General features: G+C 38.8%; 2 protein-coding genes across 2 annotated transcripts in view; one reads left to right on the forward strand and one right to left on the reverse strand.

Moving 5' to 3' along the window:
• LOC308244098 (phosphatidylinositol 3,4,5-trisphosphate 3-phosphatase TPTE2-like) overlaps nt 1-17,722 on the forward strand; it is a gene marked incomplete at both ends in the record, with an annotated part of 137,167 nt that overhangs the window by 83,699 nt on the left and 35,746 nt on the right. The window contains 2 exons of the mRNA XM_080660133.1: nt 235-316; nt 417-505. Coding sequence (XP_080516259.1) covers nt 235-316; nt 417-505 — 171 coding nt within the window. The remainder of the gene's footprint in view (nt 1-234; nt 317-416; nt 506-17,722) is intronic.
• Nucleotides 3,781-4,116, reverse strand: LOC308245063 (cyclic AMP-dependent transcription factor ATF-1-like; the record flags this gene model as incomplete). The annotated part of the gene is made up of 1 exon (XM_080661750.1): nt 3,781-4,116. One exon carries the CDS (start codon nt 4,114-4,116, stop codon nt 3,781-3,783), a length of 336 nt encoding a protein of 111 aa, XP_080517876.1.

Below are 17,722 nucleotides of genomic sequence, written 5' to 3' on the forward strand. Positions count from 1 at the left end.
CCTGTTGAACAAATCAAAATAAGTTGGGCTTAGGTTACTAAAGATGGACAAATCACTCTACTGTCTTTATTTTTTTGAGACTCTTAAGTGTCTTTTAGTATAGCAAGAGCCAGTCAGAAAGCTCCTTTTAAGGTGAATAAATCATTTCTAAGAGAAAAGTATAACATTCATAACTTGATAATTTACTATGTTTTATAGGTATAGAGCTATGACCTATGTATCATTTTTTTTTAGGTGAAAGATCTTATGATCCTAAGTACTTCCATTATAGGGTCCATCGAATCATGATTGATGATCATAATGTCCCCTCTCTGAGGTAAGTTTATGTCAGTTGACTGTCAGAAGAGGGCTAAATACAGTGGGCTTGATTTTTGGAAGTCTGTTAATTCAACTAAAAATCTTACATTTAAAATCAGTGAGATGGTGGAATTTTCCAAAGAAGCACAGAATTGGATGGCTCAAGATGATAAAAACATCGTAGTGATTCACTGTAAGGGAGGCAAAGGTAAAAACATTTTATCTTTTTTATTTCTCTGCTTCTAAAAAAAAATTAGAAAAATATATTAAAGTACAAGAAACATACTGCTATTAATCAGTATTAATAGTTAACATTTTAAAATATTAACTTCCAGAGTAAAGGAAAAGGGAGGTAGGGAGAGAGAAAAGAAGGAAAGAAAACAGGCATAAAAGAACTAAGAAAGATTGAGCATATTTTCCCTTCTTTATTGACTATTTGAGTTTTTTCATCTTTATTTTCTCAAAATATCAGTCAAAATAAAAGCTGTGTTTAACTTTAGAAATCATCAGACCCTTTAATTTTATTTTAAGATTTTTTTTAACTTTGTAAGAACCACTTAAGGTTAAAAGAGCCAAAAACAATGATATTTCATAAACCAAAAATTATCTGAAATGTTTATAGTATAACCAGAGGCCTGATGCACGAAATTCATGCAAGAGTAGACCTTCCATCCCCCAGCTGCCAGCACCGGCTTCCCTCTGGCACCCGGGACCCAGGCTTCCCTCCAGCAACCAGCAGGCACCCAGGACCTGTGCTTCCTTCACAGCCCCAGCTTCGTCCGGAAGGACGTCCAGAAGGATGTCCGGTCTAACTAGCATATTATGCTTTTATTATTATAGATGATACAAAGAAGTTGCATTTTGGTGGTGGATATAAAATTTTAACAGCTCTTTGTAAATCCAACAAGTGAATTCCAGAAAACACAATACTTTAATATTGCCTTATTGATTGAGTAGAATCAAGTTTTAGCCTTACATGAAAATTAGTTTTCAAGCCCGTTTGTAGTTGGCAAGTTCTATTGTTAGTTCCATAGATTGAAATATTTATATATATAATGGCAAATTACAGTACCACAGATAAATAGAGAACATAGAAGTTAAACCATATGGAATTGCAGGGTTTTTTTTGTTGTTGTTGTTTTTTTTTTTTTACCATTTTTTACTTACCAAATGACCATTTCACATGGCTCATAGTGTAAGCAATTGATTTCAGTTTCTGATAATTAAAGCTAAGTCTCTCTGTTTGAAGGAAAGCATTCATTTCAAATTAAAATTTGTTGTTTGTTGAGAGGGAACTTACATTATTCTGTGTTCATATGTTTTTCAATTACAGTATAATTCAAAGTTATATCTCATTATGTCTTTCATTTGCATTTCTAATTACTAATTAGATTACTAATAAGATTGAGAATGTGTTCAATTAGGTTTATTAGCGACTTGGATATCTTCCTTTGTAAAGTTCTGTTTAATTTCCCTGTCCATTTTTCTCCTGGATTTTTTTTTTCCAATTGACTTATAGGAGTTCTTTATGTTTTCTGGATTTTCAACTCTGCTATTTGTTATATGTATTGCAAGAAACTTTTTCTGCACTGTAATTTTCTTTTTCTTTTTGAATAGCACTTGGTTAACAGAAATCTTACTTCTAACATAGTTGATGTACTATATTGTTCTTTCTCTTTATAAGGTGTTTTTATGTCCTGATGAGTTTCAAAGACATTCTCCTGTATTATCTTATAGAAGGTTCATTCCATTTGAAATTGATTTTTGTGTGTGATATGATGAAAGAATCAAGCTTCATCTTTTTGCTTATGACTATACAATTGTTTCAACACACTGATTGGACTTTCATTTCTTTTATTTTTTTTTTAAGAACAAAAAAATGTCATTAGTTGATTGCAATTGGTTCTGAATAAATCAAAACATACAACATATTTTCTTTTTAAAATAGATTATGAAAACTAGAATTCTAAATTGATCCCATTTAAAAACTAGAAATACATTATACTTAGTATAATTAATAGAATGGCTATCAGGAGCTTGTCATTTATATATCAAGCAATGTATTTTACGTTCAGCAAACTTAATTTTATCAAATTTCCTTTAATTTCATTGACAACAATATGATACATATTGTATAAAAAGCGTACAATAGTTTTGCATTACAATTTCAAAGTGTATAGAAGTTGGAAAAAAGAAGTTAAACATTGGTATACTGATAGCATTTGTGAACTTTGGAAAAACTGTATAAAAACTTAGAATCCAGATATTAGCCAATGTGAAACTTTACTTTCATAATATAAAAATGATACTTAGAGAGGCAAATTCTTATTTTACTAAACAAACTATATAAACATTTAAAATAATCATTAAAAACTCAACTTTAGGATTTATAAAGATTAGCTATAAAAATATATTGATAGTCACTTCTATAAATGTACCATTCACTACATTACAGAATAGTCTCTAGCATAAAATTGCTTTAATAACTGTATTATTTTATTCTGATAAATCTTACATTAAATTGATTATAAAATCCTCTTGGAAAACTTTGGTATGCATCTTCAGAAGTGTTTTTTTAAAAATACTCTAATATCACTTTAAGAGCCTATAAACATTCTATTCTATTAAGCACAACAGAATAAGTAATGTATACTCAACTGCTTACAGAATATAGAATAAAAAAACAATCTGATATATATTTGTAGAAAACCACCATTCCCAGAATAACCCAAAAAAACAACTATTTCAAAGTGTCAAACTTTTAAATAGTTTTCTTTCCATTCTGATAATAAATGTTACAAAAACACTACACCCCATTCATGTACCTTAGATGTCTGTTAGAACAAGGCCTCAAAATTTGTTTTTCCCACTCTTCAAAATGCTCTCAAGTCCAATAAACAAACTTAAGACCCATTTAAAAGTCTTGACAATAGAACAAGTATATGTAATCAGAACACATAATTATTTACATTTAGTTATGCATTAGTTTTTCTTTTGGTAATTTAGAAATTATTGGCAGAAATAAAATACATACACATGCACACAATTGAAAAAAGTTAATTTTAGGAAACAGTATGAAATGCAGACCTATAGGGTAAATTGATTTAATTTTGAAAATTTACCAAATTTCATCTTATCTGCCATTTTTGGATTATTGACAACTACTGTTATGTAGAAAATTCAGATTAGTGAATGTTTACTTCCTGCTTCTTTAGTTTTTTTACAGAGTTTCCAATTGTGCCAGTTTCTCCCTTGAGATCATTCTCCACTTTATCCTCCATCACCAGTTCTCTTGTATAAGACTGTGAGTTGCAAAAGCCTAAATAAAAGCTTCATTTTTGACCTTTTAATTTATGGAACTCCACTAAAAAGAAAAAATCATTTAATTTTTAGGCATAGCCACAAAATATTTTCTTTCTCAAATATCAAACACTTTTATGGGAATAAACATCTTTCAAAGTTTTTAACTCTTCTATTAGAGTTTTATTTTGATTTTTCCAGGACTCCACCTAAATTTTCCAGGCATTTCACATATTCTTTCTTCTTTCTACAACATTCTAGAACACTTCTGTTTTTCATCAACCTTATTTCTCTCTTCAATGGGGGGTCATCTGTCTTAGTTGTCAGAGATGTAAGACTCACAGGAGATGTCATCACCACAATTTGTGGCAGCAAAGTTGCTGAAAGTCTGGTACAGATCTGATATGTCTGCATATCTCCTGATGCAATTTGTACAACCACCTGGTTGCTGGGCACAAGTATTTGCTGTGCATAGTGGATAATTGTTGTACCTTGTTGAGTACTGCCTGAATTTGTCATGGTTAGTGTCTGAAGTCCCTGTATGCCATCTGTGCTGGACTGGCCAGCTGTAAGGCTCCATTGAGGGCAATGTCAATGCCCTGTCTGGTGCTAGTCTGATAAATGGAAGTTGGAGCAGACATAGAAGTGACAGCAGAAAGTCTAGGATTTTCTCTGTCTCCTTTTCTGCCCTGTGTATCTTCAGAATATAGATCTTTCCATTTTTTTTTTCTATAAGATGGGTGCCTTGCTAGGATCCTGTGGGCTTTCTGTGAGGAGCCTATGCTATCAGCTGAGTCCTGAGATTCTTCACTTTCTGATAAAGATGATACCACTTGCACATGTGGTGGGTGAATTAGAGAAGGCTGAGCTGTCTGGATGACCCTCTGAACCTGTACTTGCTCTCTAGGAAGAGGTACAGTTGTCACTGGTGCCGATCCTCTTAGTGTCATCTGTTGAGTGATATGAGAAATATGAGCTGCCTGAACTGCTGAACCAGGTTGCAGTGCTGTCCCTGAAGTGTTACTCTTGTGGGAATCTTCCATAATCAACTGTGGCTGTCACCTCGCTGCTCTCCTGGGCGGGAGCTAGGCTTTAATTTCTTTACTGCTCTGCAGGACATGGTCTATTTCTGAACTTTCTATTCTGTTCATTAGTCTTTCCTTTATCTGTATGCCTGTAGCAAGACTATCTTACTTACCATAGCTTTCTAATATTCCTGATTCCCAGTCAAGGGAGTCCACCTATCTTGCTCTTCTTCACAATTGTTTGGGTCTTAATAGACCATCTACATTTACATATAACTTTTATAATCAGCTAGTCAAATTATACACACACACACACACAAACACATACACAAATACATTTGATTTTTATTCAATTTTGTTTATAATTGCATTGAATCTGCAGATTGAAGACAACTGAAATCTTTACAATACTGATTCTTTCATCCATGAAGGGAGATAGCCCCTCATTTAGTTAGGTGTTCTTCAATCTCTCTCTATAATTTTTTTCATTTTCTGCACAGAAAACCTTGTATATTTTTAGTTAGATATATTCCTAGACTACATATATATATGATATTGTTTAAAGTATTACATATGTCTCCTTTTTCTCCAATTGACCACCCCGGGCCATTTCCACCCCCCCAGAACAAGCCCCCACTGCCCCAGTGTCTGTGTCCATTGGTTATTGGTTATGATAATATGCATGCATACAAGTCCTTTGGTTGATCTCTAACCCCCTCCCCTGCCTTCTATCTGAGGTTGAATGGTCTGTTCAGTGTTATTTTGTCTCTGGATCTTTTTTGTTCATCAGTTTATGTTTTTCATTACATCCCACATATGAGTGAGATCATGTGATATTTATCTTTCTCCTACTGGCTTATTTCATTTAGCATAATGCTCTTCAGTTCCATCCATGCTGTTGCAAATGGTAAAAGTTCCTTCTTTTTTATAGCAGCACTTGGGGCACAGTGCATGAATTCGTGCACCTTGAAAGGAACTGTGGGCTACGAGGCTGTGGGCACAGGGGCGGATCTCGGCCCATCTTCTGTGCCCCGGCCTGGCACCTCCTGCCATGGCCCCTGTCCCCTGTCTGCCAGCAGCCCCACTCTTGTCACAGTTGTTCCCATGTACTGATGGCACAGAGTGATTGGGGCCAGCACCTGCGAATGGGGCCAGCGCTGTCAGCGGGTGCGAGTGGCGGCTGCTGCCCCAATCACCCCTCAGGAGCAGAGGGAGGGGGAAAAGCCACTCACACCCTCTGAAAGCACCGAGAGATCGGGACCGGTGCCCGGTGCTGGCAGTGGGTGCAAGTGGCAGCTCCAGCACAGGCTGCAGGTGCGAGTGGGGCTGGCGCTGGCAGTTGGTGCGAGCGGTGGCTCTGGCATTGGCAGCAGGTGTGAATGGGGCTGTCACCAGTAGCGGGTGCAAGAGGTGGCTGCTGGCCCCAATCATCCTTCAGGAGCAAGGGGAGGTGGAGAAGCCCTGAGGGGCGATCGGGGCCGAGAGCCACCACTCACATCCGCTGCCAGTGCCAAGTGATTGGGGCCGGCACCGGGTGCTGGCAGCGGGTGCAAGCAGCGGCTCCATCACTGACAGTGGGTAAAAGCGGGGCCAGTGCCAGAAGCAGGTGCAAGCGCACGGTGGGACCATGGTGCATGGGAGCAAAGAATTTTCAGTAACTACTAGAGGCGCGCCCCGATGACATCAACCAGCGCCCCGCCTTGGTCTGGCGCCCCTGCTCACCTGCTCCACCATCACCCGGCAGCCAATGCCCACCATGTGATGCGCTTTGCTGCCTGCGGCTGACACCCGCCATGTTTAGCACATGCCCCCTGGTGGTCAGCGCATGTCATAGTGACTGGTTGTTCGGTTGTTCCACCATTTGGTCATTTGCATATTAGGGTTTTATATATATAGATAGTATTCCATTGTGTAGATGTACCACAGTTTTTTTAATCCACTCATCTGCTGATGGGTACTTAGGTTGTTTCCAAATCTTAGCTATTGTAAATTGTGCTGCTATGAACATAGGGGTGCATATATCCTTTCTGATTGGTGTTTCTGGTATCTTGAGATGTAGTCGTATAAGTGGGATCACTGGGTCAAATGGGAGTTCCATTTTTAGTTTTTTGAGGAAACTCAATACTGTTGTTCACAGTGGCTGCACCAGTCTGCATTCCACCAGCAGTGCACGAGGGTTCCTGTTTCTCCACATCCTCACCAGCACTTGTCGTCTGTTGAGTTGTTGATGATAGCCATTCTGACAGGTGTGAGATGGTACCTCATTGCTGTTTTGATTTGCATCTCTCAGATGATTAGTGACTTTGAGCATCTTTTCATATGTCTCCTGGCCTTCTGTTTGTCCTCTTTTAAAAAGTGTCTATTCAGTTCCTTTGCCCATTTTTTGATTGGATTGTTTATCTTCCTTTTGTTAAGTTGTATGAGTTCTGTGTAAATATTGGAGATTAACATTGGCAAATATGTTCTTCCATGCAGTGGGCTTTCTTGTTGTTTTCTTGATGGTTTCTTTTGCTGTGCAGAAGCTTTTTATTTTGATGTAGTCTCATTTGTTTATTTTCTCTTTAGTTTTTATTGCCTTAGGAGCTGTATCAGTAAAGATATTGCTATGACATATGTCTGATATTTTGCTGCCTATGGAGTCTTCTAAGATTTTTATGGTTTCCTGTCTTACATCTAAATCCTTTAACCATTTTGAGTTTATTTTTGTGTATGGTATAACTTGGTGATCTAGTTTCATTTTTTTGCATGTATCTGACCAGTTTTCCCAGGACCTTTTATTGAAGAGACTGTCTTGACTCCATTGTATGTTCTTTCCTCCTTTGTTAAATATTAATTGCACATAATGGCTTGGGTTTATTTCTGGGTGCTCTGTTCTGTTCCACTGGTCGATATGTCTGTTCTTTTGCCAGTACCAGACTGTTTTAAGAACTGTGGCTTGGTAATATAGCATGATGTCTGGTATTGTGATCCCTCCAACTGTGTTGTTTTTTCTCAAGATTATTGTGGCTATTCAGGGTCTTTTTTTTTATTGGAGATGAATTTTTGGAGAGTTTGTTCTAGGTCCGTGAAATATGCCGTTGGTATTTTAATGGGAATTGCATTAAATGTATAAATTGCTTTGGGTAGCATGGACATTTTAATGATGTTGATTCTACCAATCCATGAACATGGTATGTTCTTCCATTTTTTTATGTCTTCCTCTATCACTTTTTTCAATATCCTGTAGTTTTCTGAGTACAGGTCTTTTAACTCCTTGGTTAAGTTTATTCCTAGGTATCTTAATATTTTTTTTGGTGCAATGGTAAGTGGGATTTTTTTTTTTTTTTTTTTTTTTTTTTAGTTTCTCTTTCTGTAAGTTCATTATTGGTGTATAAAAAAGCCATAGAGCCGAAACCGGTTTGGCTCAGTGGATAGAGCGTCGGCCTGGGGACTGAAAGGTCCCAGGTTCGATTCCGGTCAAGGGCATGTACCTTGGTTGCGGGCACATCCCCAGTGGGAGGTGTGCAGGAGGCAGCTGATCGATGTTTCTCTCTCATCGATGTTTCTAGCTCTCTATCCCTCTCCCTTCCTCTCTGTGAAATATCAATAAAATATATTAAAAAAAAAAGCCATAGATTTCTGAGTGTTAATTTTATATCCTTTTATATTGCCAAATTCATTTATTAAGTCTAGTAGTTTTTTGATGGAGTGTTTGGGGTTTTCTATGTACAATGTCATGGCATCTGTGAATAATGACAGTTCTACTTCTTTTCCCATTTGGATGCCTTTTATTTCTTCTTTTTGTCTGATTGCTATGGCTAGCACTTCCAGTACTATGTCAAATGGGAGTGGTGAAAGTGGGCATCTCTGTCTTGTTCCTATTCTTAAGGGAAATGGTTTTAGTTTTTGCCCATTGAGTATGCTGTTGGTTGTAGGTTTGCATATAAGGCTTTTATTATGTTGAGGTATGATCTCTCAATTCACACTTTGATGAGAGTTTTTATCAAGAAAAGGTGTTGGTTTTTGTCAAATGCTTTTTCTGCATTGATTGATAAGATTATGTGATATTTGTCTCTCAATTTTTATATGTGATGTATCATATTTATTGATTTGCGGATATTGCACCATCCTTGCATCCCCAGAATAAATCCCACATGGTCATGGTGTATGACCTCTCTAATGTAATGCTGGATCTGATTTGCTAGAATTTTGTTTTTGTTTTTGTTTTCTTTCTTTATTGATTAAGGTATTACATATGTGTCCTTATCCCTCCACCTTACCCCCTGCTAATGCTCTCACCCCCTTGGTATCTGTGTCCATTGATTAGGCTTATATGCATGCATACAAGTCCTTTGGTTGATCTCTTCTCCTTATCCCCACCCTCCCCCACCTTCCCTCTGAGGTTTGATGGTCTGATCGATGCTTCTCTGTCTCTGGATCTGTTTTTATTCATCTCTTTACGTTGTTCATTATAATCCACAAATGAGTGACATCATGTGATATTTATCTTTCTGTGACTGCCTAATTTCACTTAGCATAATGCTCTCCAGCTCCATCCATGCTATTGCAAATGGTAAGAGATCCTTCCTTTTATACAGCAGCGTAGTATTCCATTGTGTAGATGTATCACAGTTTTTTAATCAACTCATATGCTGATGGGCACCTAGGCTGTTTCCAAATCTTAGCTATGGTGAGTTGTGCTGCTATGAACATAGGGGTGCATATATCCTTTATGATTCGTGTTTCTGGTTTCTTGGGATATATTTCTTGAAGTGGGGTCACTGGGTCAAAGGGGAGTTCCATTTTTAGTTTTTTGAGGAAACTCCATACTGTTGTTCACAGTGGCTGCACCCACCAGCAGTGCATGAGGGTTCCTTTTTCTCTGCATCCTCACCAGCACTTGTCATTTGCTGATTTGTTGCTGATAGCCATTCTGACAGGTGTGAGATGGTACCTCATTGTTGTTTAAATTTGCTTCTCTCCGATGATTAGTGACTTTGAGCATGTTTTCATATGTCTCTTGTCCTTCTTTATGTCCTCTTTCGAAAAGTATCTATTTAGGTCCGTTGCCCATTTTTTGATGGGGTTATTAATCTTCCTTTTGTTAAGTTCTATGAGTTCCCTATAAATATTGGAGACTAAACACTTATCAGAGATAACATTGGCAAATATGTTCTCCCAGGCAGTGGGCTTTCTTGTTGTTTTGTTGATGGTTTCTTTTGCTGTGCAGAAGCTTTTTATTTTGATGTAGTCCCATTTGTTTATTTTCTCTTTAGTTTCCATTGCCCTAGAAGCTGTATCAGTGAAGATATTGCTTCGGCATATGTCTGAGATTTTGCTGCCTGTGGATTCCTCTAAGATTTTTATGGTTTCCCTGTCTTACGATTAAGTCATTTATCCATTTTGAGTTTATTTTTGTGTATGGTGTAAGTTGGTGGTCTAGTTTCATTTTTTTGCATGTATCTAACCAATTTTCCCAACACCGTTTATTGAAGAGACTGTCTTGACTCCATTGTATGCTCTTGCCTCCTTTGTCAAATATTAATTCAGCTTAGTGATTTGGGTCGATTTCTGGGTTCTCTATTCTATTCCTTTGGTCTATATGTCTGTTCTTTTGCCAGTACCAGACTGTTTTGAGAACGGTGGCTTTGTAATACAGCTTGATATCTGGTATTGAGATCCCTCCTACTTTGCTCTTCTTTCTCAGGATTGCTGCAGCTATTTGGGGTCTTTTTTATTTCCTGATAAATTTTCGGATAGTTCATTCTAGGTCTGTGAAATATGCCGTTGGTGTTTTAATGGAGAGTGCATTTAATCTATAGATTGCTTTGGGTAGTATGCACATTTTAATGATGTTGAGTGTACCAATCCATGAATACAGTATGTTCTTCCATCTGTTTATGTCTTCCTCTATCTCTTTTTTCGGTGTCCTGTAGTTTTCTGTGTATAGGTCTTTTACCTCCTTAGTTAAGTTTATTCCTAGGTATCTTAATTTTTTTGGTGCAATGATAAATGGGATTTTTTAAATCTCTTTTTTCTGTAAGTTCACTGTTGTTGTATAAAAATGCCATATATTTCTTGGCATTAATTTTGTATCCTGGCATTCTTGCAGCACTTGTCGTTTCTTGATTTGTTGATAATAGCCATTCTGACAGGTGTGAGATGTTACCTCATTGTCGTTTTGATTTGCATCTCTCAGATGATTAGTGACTTTGAGCATCTTTTCATATGTCTCCTGGCCTTCTGTTTGTCCTCTTTTAAAAAGTGTCTATTTAGATCCTTTGCCCAATTTTTGATTGGATTGTTTATCTTCCTTTTGTTGAGTTGTATGAGTTCCCTATAAATTTTGGAGATTAAACCCTTACTGTGATACCATTGACAAATATGTTCTCCCATGCAGTGGGCTTTCTTGTTGTTTTCTTGATGGTTTCTTTTGCTGTGCAGAAGCTTTTTATTTTGATGTGGTCCCATTTGTTTATTTTCTCCTCGGTTTCCATTGCTCTAGGAGCTGTATTGGTAAAGATATTGCTATGACATATGTCTGATATTTTGCCTTTTATGGAGTCTTCTAAGATTTTTATGGTTTCCAGTCTTACATTTAAGTCCTTTAACCATTTTGCATTTATTTTTTCATCGATGTTTCTATTTCTCTCCCTTCCTCTCTAAGTCAATAAAAATATATTTAAAAAAATTTTGTATCCTGCTACATTGCTGAATTCATTTATTAAGTTTAATAATTTTTTGATGGAATCTTTAGGGTTTTCTATGTACAGTATCATGTCATCTCTGAATAATGACAATTTTACTTATTCTTTTTTAATTTGGATGCCTTTTATTTCTTCTTGTTGTCTGATCGCTGTGGCTAGCACTTCCAGTACTATGTTGAACAGGAATGGTGAAAGTGGGCATCCCTGTCTCATTCCTGTTCTTATGTGAAAAGGTTTTAGGTTTTGCCCATTGAGTATGATGTTGGCTGTAGGTTTGTCATATAAGGCTTTTATTATGTTGAGATATGATCCCTCTATTCCCACTTTGCTGAGTGTTTTTATCAGAAAAGGGTGTTGGATTTTGTCAAGTGTTTTTCTGCATCAATTGATATGACTATGTGGTGTGTTTTTTTATAAATCTTTATTGATTTCAGAGAGGAAGAGAAAAGGAAAGAGAGATAGAAACATCAATGATGAGAGAGAATCATTGATTGGCTGCCTCCTGCACGTCCCCTACTGGGGATCAACCCCACAACCTAGGCATGTGCCCTTGATCAGAATTGAACCTGGGACTCTTAAGTCCGCAGCCTGATGCTCTATCCACTGAGCAAAACAGCTAGGGCTGATTTTTATTTCTCAATTTGTTTATGTGATGTATCACATTTATTGATTTGTGGATATTGTACCATCCTTGCATCCCCAGGATAAATCCTACTTGGTCATGGTGTATGATCTTTCTGATGTAATGCTGGATCCAAATTGCTAGAATTTTGTTGAGGATTTTAGCATCCATGATCATCAGGGATATTGGTCTGTAATTCTCTTTCTTTGTGTTGTCTTTATCTGGTTTTGGTATTAGGGTGATGCTGGCTTCATAGAATGAGCTTGAAAGTGTTCCTTCCTCTTGAATTTTTTTGAATAGTCTGAGGAGGATAGCTATTAGTTCTTCTTTGAATGTTTTGTAAAACTCCCCTGTGAGGCTGTCTGGCCTGGGCTTTTGTTTGCTGGAAGCTTTTTGAAGGCTGCTTCAATTTCCTCCATAGTTATTGGCATATTGAGATTTTTAGATTTTTCCTGATTGAGTTTTTGGAGGTTGTATTTTTCTAGGAATATGTCCATTTCTTCTAGGTTTTCTAGTTTGTTGGGATAGAGTTGTTCATAGTATTTTGTAACAATCCTTTGTATTTCTGTGGGGTCTGTTGTTATTTCGCCTCTTTTTTTTCTGATTTTGTTTATTTGGATCCTCTCTTTTTGTTTCTTGTTGAGCCTGGCTAGAGGTTCATCAATCTTGTTTATCCTTTCAAAGAACTAGCTCTTGGTTTCATTGATCTTTATACTGTTTTGTTTTTTTTTTTGTCGTTGTTGTTGTTTTATTTTTATTTTTTGTCTTATGTCATTTGTTTCTGCTCTGATCTTTATTATCTCCTTCCTTCTGCTCACTCTGGGCTTCTCTTGTTGCTCTCATTCTAATTCTTTAAGTTGTAGATATAGATGATTTATTACCATTTTTTTCTTTTTCTTTTCTTTTTTTTTTTTTTTTTTTGTGAGTTAGGCCTGTAGAGCTATAAACTTCCCTCTTAAACCTGCTTTCAATGTGTCCCATAGATTTTGGATTGTTGTATTTTCATTGTCATTCATTTCCAATATGTTTTTAATTTCTTCTTTGATCACAAATCATTGTTTAATAGCATGCTATTTAGCTTCCAAGTGTTTGAATTTTTTGGATTATTTTTATTGTAGTTCATTTCTAATATTATGCCATTGTGGTCTGAAAAGTTGCTTGATATGATTTCAATCTTCTTGAATTTGGAGAGACTTTGCCTGTGACCCAATATGTGATCTATCTTTGAAAATGTCCCATGTGCACTATATTCTGTGGCTTTGGGGTAAAATATTCTGAGGATGTCAATTATGTCCATCTGATCTAGTGAGTCATTTAGGATTGCTATTTCTTTGCTGATTTTTTGTCTAGAGGATTTATCCAGTGATATCAGTGGGGTATTTTAGTCCCCTACTGTGATTGTATTGTTGTCAATCTCTCCCTTGATATCTTCCAGGAGTTTTTTTTATGTATTTGGGTGCTCCTGCATTGGGTGCATATATATTTACGAGAGTTATATCCTGTTGTTGTATCAATTCCTTTAGCATTATGAAGTGGCCTTCCTTATCTCTGGTTATGGCCTTCATTTTGAAGTCTATTTTGTCAGATATAAGTATTGCTACCCCAGCTTTTTTTTTCATTTCCATTTGCCTAGAAAATATTTTTCCATCCCTCCACTTTCAGTCTGTGTGAGTCTCTTGTTCTGAGGTGGGGCTCTTATAGACAGCATATATATAGGTCATGTTTTCTTATCTATTCAGCCACTCCATGACTTTTGATTGGAGCATTTAGTCCATTTATGTTTAAAGTTATTATTGATAGGTATTTGTTTGTAGCCATTTTTATTTTTTGTGCCTGCGTTCCTTCTTCCCTAATTATTTCTTCTTTTTACACAAGTCTCTTTAGCATTTCTTGCATTGCTGGCTTGTTGCTGATAAACTCCCTTAACTTTTTTTTTTGTCTGTGAAGCTCCTTATTTCCCATTCAATTTTGAATGATAGCCTTGCTGGATAGAGTATTCTTGTATTCAGTCCCTTGTTTTGCATCACTTTATAAATTTCTTTCCATCCCTTTTTGGTCTTACATGTTTCTGTTGAGAAATCATTTGATAATCTAATGGGAGAACCCTTGTATGTAACTTTCTGTCTCTCTCTTGCAGCCTTTAAGATTCTCTCTCTGTCATGAACATTTGCCATCGTAATTACAACGTGTCTTGGTGTGGGTCTTTTCAGGTTCATCTTGTTTGGGACTCTGTGCTTGTGTGACTTTTTTCTTCCCCACACCAGGGAAGTTTTTTGACATTATTTCTTCAAATAGGGTTTCTAACCCTTGTTCCTCTTCCAATCATTCTGGCACCCCTATTATTTGTATGTTGCTTCATTTCATCCCTTAAGCTCTCCTCCTGTCTTTTAGTTTTTTTCTCCAGTTGCAATTCAGTTTGGATGTGTTTTGCTTCCCTGTCTTCTAGTTAGCTAATTCGGTCCTTGGCTTCTCCTAGTCTACTGTGGAAACTTTCCATAGTGGTTTTTTTTTTATTGCAGCTATATCACTCTTTATTTCTTCTTAATTCTTACATAAGTTGTTGATTTTTTCATCCATCTGGTTTATGAACTGTATGACCCTTACTCTGAATTCTTTTTCTGACATATTGCATGCCTCTGTTTCACTTAGCTCCTTTTCTGGTGAGTCTTTTTCTTTCCCTAGGGGGTTTTTTGTCTCCCCATTTTTTGCTCTCACCGAAGGATCTAGGTGTTGAGTCATGCGGGGACTGCTCTTCAGGTGGCAGTGGCTCCTCAGATGGCAGCTGTTCCTCAATTGGTTGCAGCTCCTCTGGTAGGTGCTGCTCACATGGCTGCTCATAGCAGTGGTGGCTCCTCTGGCTGGCGGGGGCGGGCTACTCACATGACTGCTGCTCCTCAGACAGGGGTGGGCTGCTCTTGCAGCTGCTGCTCCTCGGACAGGGCACAGGCATCTTGCATGGCTGCTGCTCCTTGGATGGGGGTGGGCTGCGCATGGCTGCTGTTCCTCGGATGGGGGTGGGCTGCTCACATGGCTGCTGCTCCTTGGATGGAGGTGGGCTGTGTGTGGCTGCTGCTCCTTAGACAGGGTCGGGTTGTGAGTGGCTGCTGCTCCTCAGATGAGGGTGGGCTGCTCACATGCTGCTGCTCGCATGGTTGCGATGCCTTGGGCTAAAGCCTTGGGCTGGCCAGAGGGAAGCATGCTTTGGAACTCACAGGAGCTCATGCCAAGGATGACTGGAGTTTCGGTGACTGTGGACTGCAGCTGAGGCAGCAGGTCCCTCGCAGGGGTTGTTGTAGACCCCAGGTGGTGTCTGAGGGCACCCTGGTTGGAGGTGAGGCCGGGCTCCCAGTCACAGCAGCTCTCCCCACCAAGAAGGCGCGGCCTCTATGGTAGGGCTGGCCACCCTGGGACTGTTTGCAATGGTAACAGAGGCTGCCTAGTTAGGCGAGCCTGGTCCACCTGCCCCCGAAGGTCCTGTGGGATCTAACTGTCCCTCACTCACACACACACACCCAACATGTCCACACACTTCCCTTTTGCTCCCTCACTCACTCACAGTCTCTCCCTCACTGCCACCATCTTCCTTCCTCTGTAGTTGGGTCTGGAGTGTTATTGACCCGTTCGTGGATGGAGTCTCCTGTCTGGGTGTCTGGTTATGTGGTTCACTCTCTACCACATTGACCAAACAGGACAAAATACAACTCTACAAAACACGACACAAAGGGAACAAAGCATGGATGTACTCACGACACTGATAACCTCAAAATAAGTGACCACCAGAGAAAAGATAATTAGGAGAAAGAAAAGAGAGAGCACAAATGGTATCTAAGAGAGAAAAAAATGATGAGAGAAAAGAAAAAGAAGAAAAAGGGGGAAAATTATATGTGGGGAGAAAACACCACAGAACAAACAGATAAACCAAAAAATGCAAACGCCAAACACCCAGCAAAGAGGGTGGGGCCAGAATCTGTAGAGACCGAGCTTATATACAGAAAGTAAGGTTAAGGGCAGGGGTCCTCAAACTTTTTGAACAGGGGGCCAGTTCACTGTCCCTCAGACCGTTGGAGGGCTGGACTATAGTTAAAAACAAAACAAAACAAAAAAAAACTATGAACAAATTCCTATGCGCACTGCGGGCCCGGGACGAGTCGGCTGCTAAGCAGGACAGGCAGCGGCACCCGGCGGGCCGGATAAATGTCCTCGGGGGGCTGCATGTGGCCCACGGGCCGTAGTTTGAGGACCCCTGGTTAAGGGGTTGGATGAATATGGGGAGGACCTCAGTTCAGTATAAAGGAAGTAGAATGTGGATGAGTGGATAAGAAGAAAGAGAGAAAGAAGAAAATATAAATAAATAAAAATAAAAATAATTTTTTAATTAATTAAAAAATAAGATAAAATAAAAATATTAAAAATAAATAAAAATAGAATGATGAAAAATAATGTGAAAAGAAATAAAAAATAAAGAAACAAATGAAAATAAAGGAAAAAAGATAACAAAATAATAATAAAATAAAAAGGAAAAAGTGAAGTGTTGTTTGTTTCCACCAAGTTTTAATGACCCATGGGGGCTGGTTTAAGATCCTGCTCTTCTGTACTGTCTGCCACTTCTCAGTTTCCTGTTAGATTGTTGAAGTTCCAAGCAGTCCACCGCTCCTCTGTTTGTGTCTATCTCCACAGCCTTGACTGCCAGCTGGTGGGACCAATCTTCCCACTTAACCTGTCTGCCCACTGTCAATCTTAATCTCTCAAGCGGCTATTTCTGACAGGGCTATAGTTGGGGAGGTTGCCGTATGGTTTCCCAGGACTGAAAGGCCTCTCTTCAGTCCAGTCCCTGAGGGCTCTCAGGGACTATTCACATTTTTTTTGGTATACTTTGTAACACTCAGGGTGTAGTCTGGGTGTGGCTATATTGGTTGCCTGGAGACTGCAGGGCAGGGCTATCTCTTCAGGAGAAAATGGCTGCTTAGGTCCAGTGTGTCAGGTTTGTCTCAGTGCCAGACCCCTGGCCACCTCTCCCACACCCTTTCCTCTCCCCAGCCTCTCCCCAGACTCCACAAGTCTGCACCTCTACCTGCACCTCAGACATGGGTGAGTGTTTGTATTTGAAAAGTCCTGTGAACTGGGTTTAGCTAATAAAAGCAAAGACCAAAGGGGAAAGAGCTGTGCCACTGTGAGCCCCTCTCCCCACAGCATAGTGTGGCTCGGGCAGTTGTTCAGGCTGACCCTTCTGGGCTAAGCCTCTCATGCCTGTGGGCTTAGATCTAAAATCATCTGCCACCAGAAGCCCTGTGGACTTCCTTTCCACAATCAGATGTTATGCCTGTCCCAAGGGACGCAGCCTTGGTGCCATGCAGCTTTCTTCCGACCCTCTGGGCTTGGAGGTCCTGCACCTCTCTCCAGCCAAGATCCCTGATTTTACCATTCTCCAGGCAATCCTCTGCCCTTCCTGGCTGTGACTTGTCTCACCAGCTGTGTCTACTTCACCAATTTGGGGTTGATGTTATTTGATTTAGATGCTCCTTCTATTTGCTCTGGGACAAGGCTCAGGACACGTCTACCTATTCCGCTGCCATTTTATGGTGTATGACTTTTTATTGTATTGCTGAATTTAGTTTGCTAATATTAGTTTTGGAGTTTTGATTTATGTTCATCAGGGATATTGGCCTATACTTGTAATTTTTTGTAGTGTTTTGTCTGGTTATGGTATCAGGGTAAAGTTAGCCTCATAAAATGAGTTCAGGAGCCTTCCCTCCTCTTCAATTTTTTGGACTAGTTAGAAAAGAATGTGCTAA

The sequence above is a fragment of the Plecotus auritus genome, assembly GCF_963455305.1.
Source record: "Plecotus auritus genome assembly, chromosome: 3".
Classification (NCBI taxonomy): domain Eukaryota; kingdom Metazoa; phylum Chordata; class Mammalia; order Chiroptera; family Vespertilionidae; genus Plecotus; species Plecotus auritus.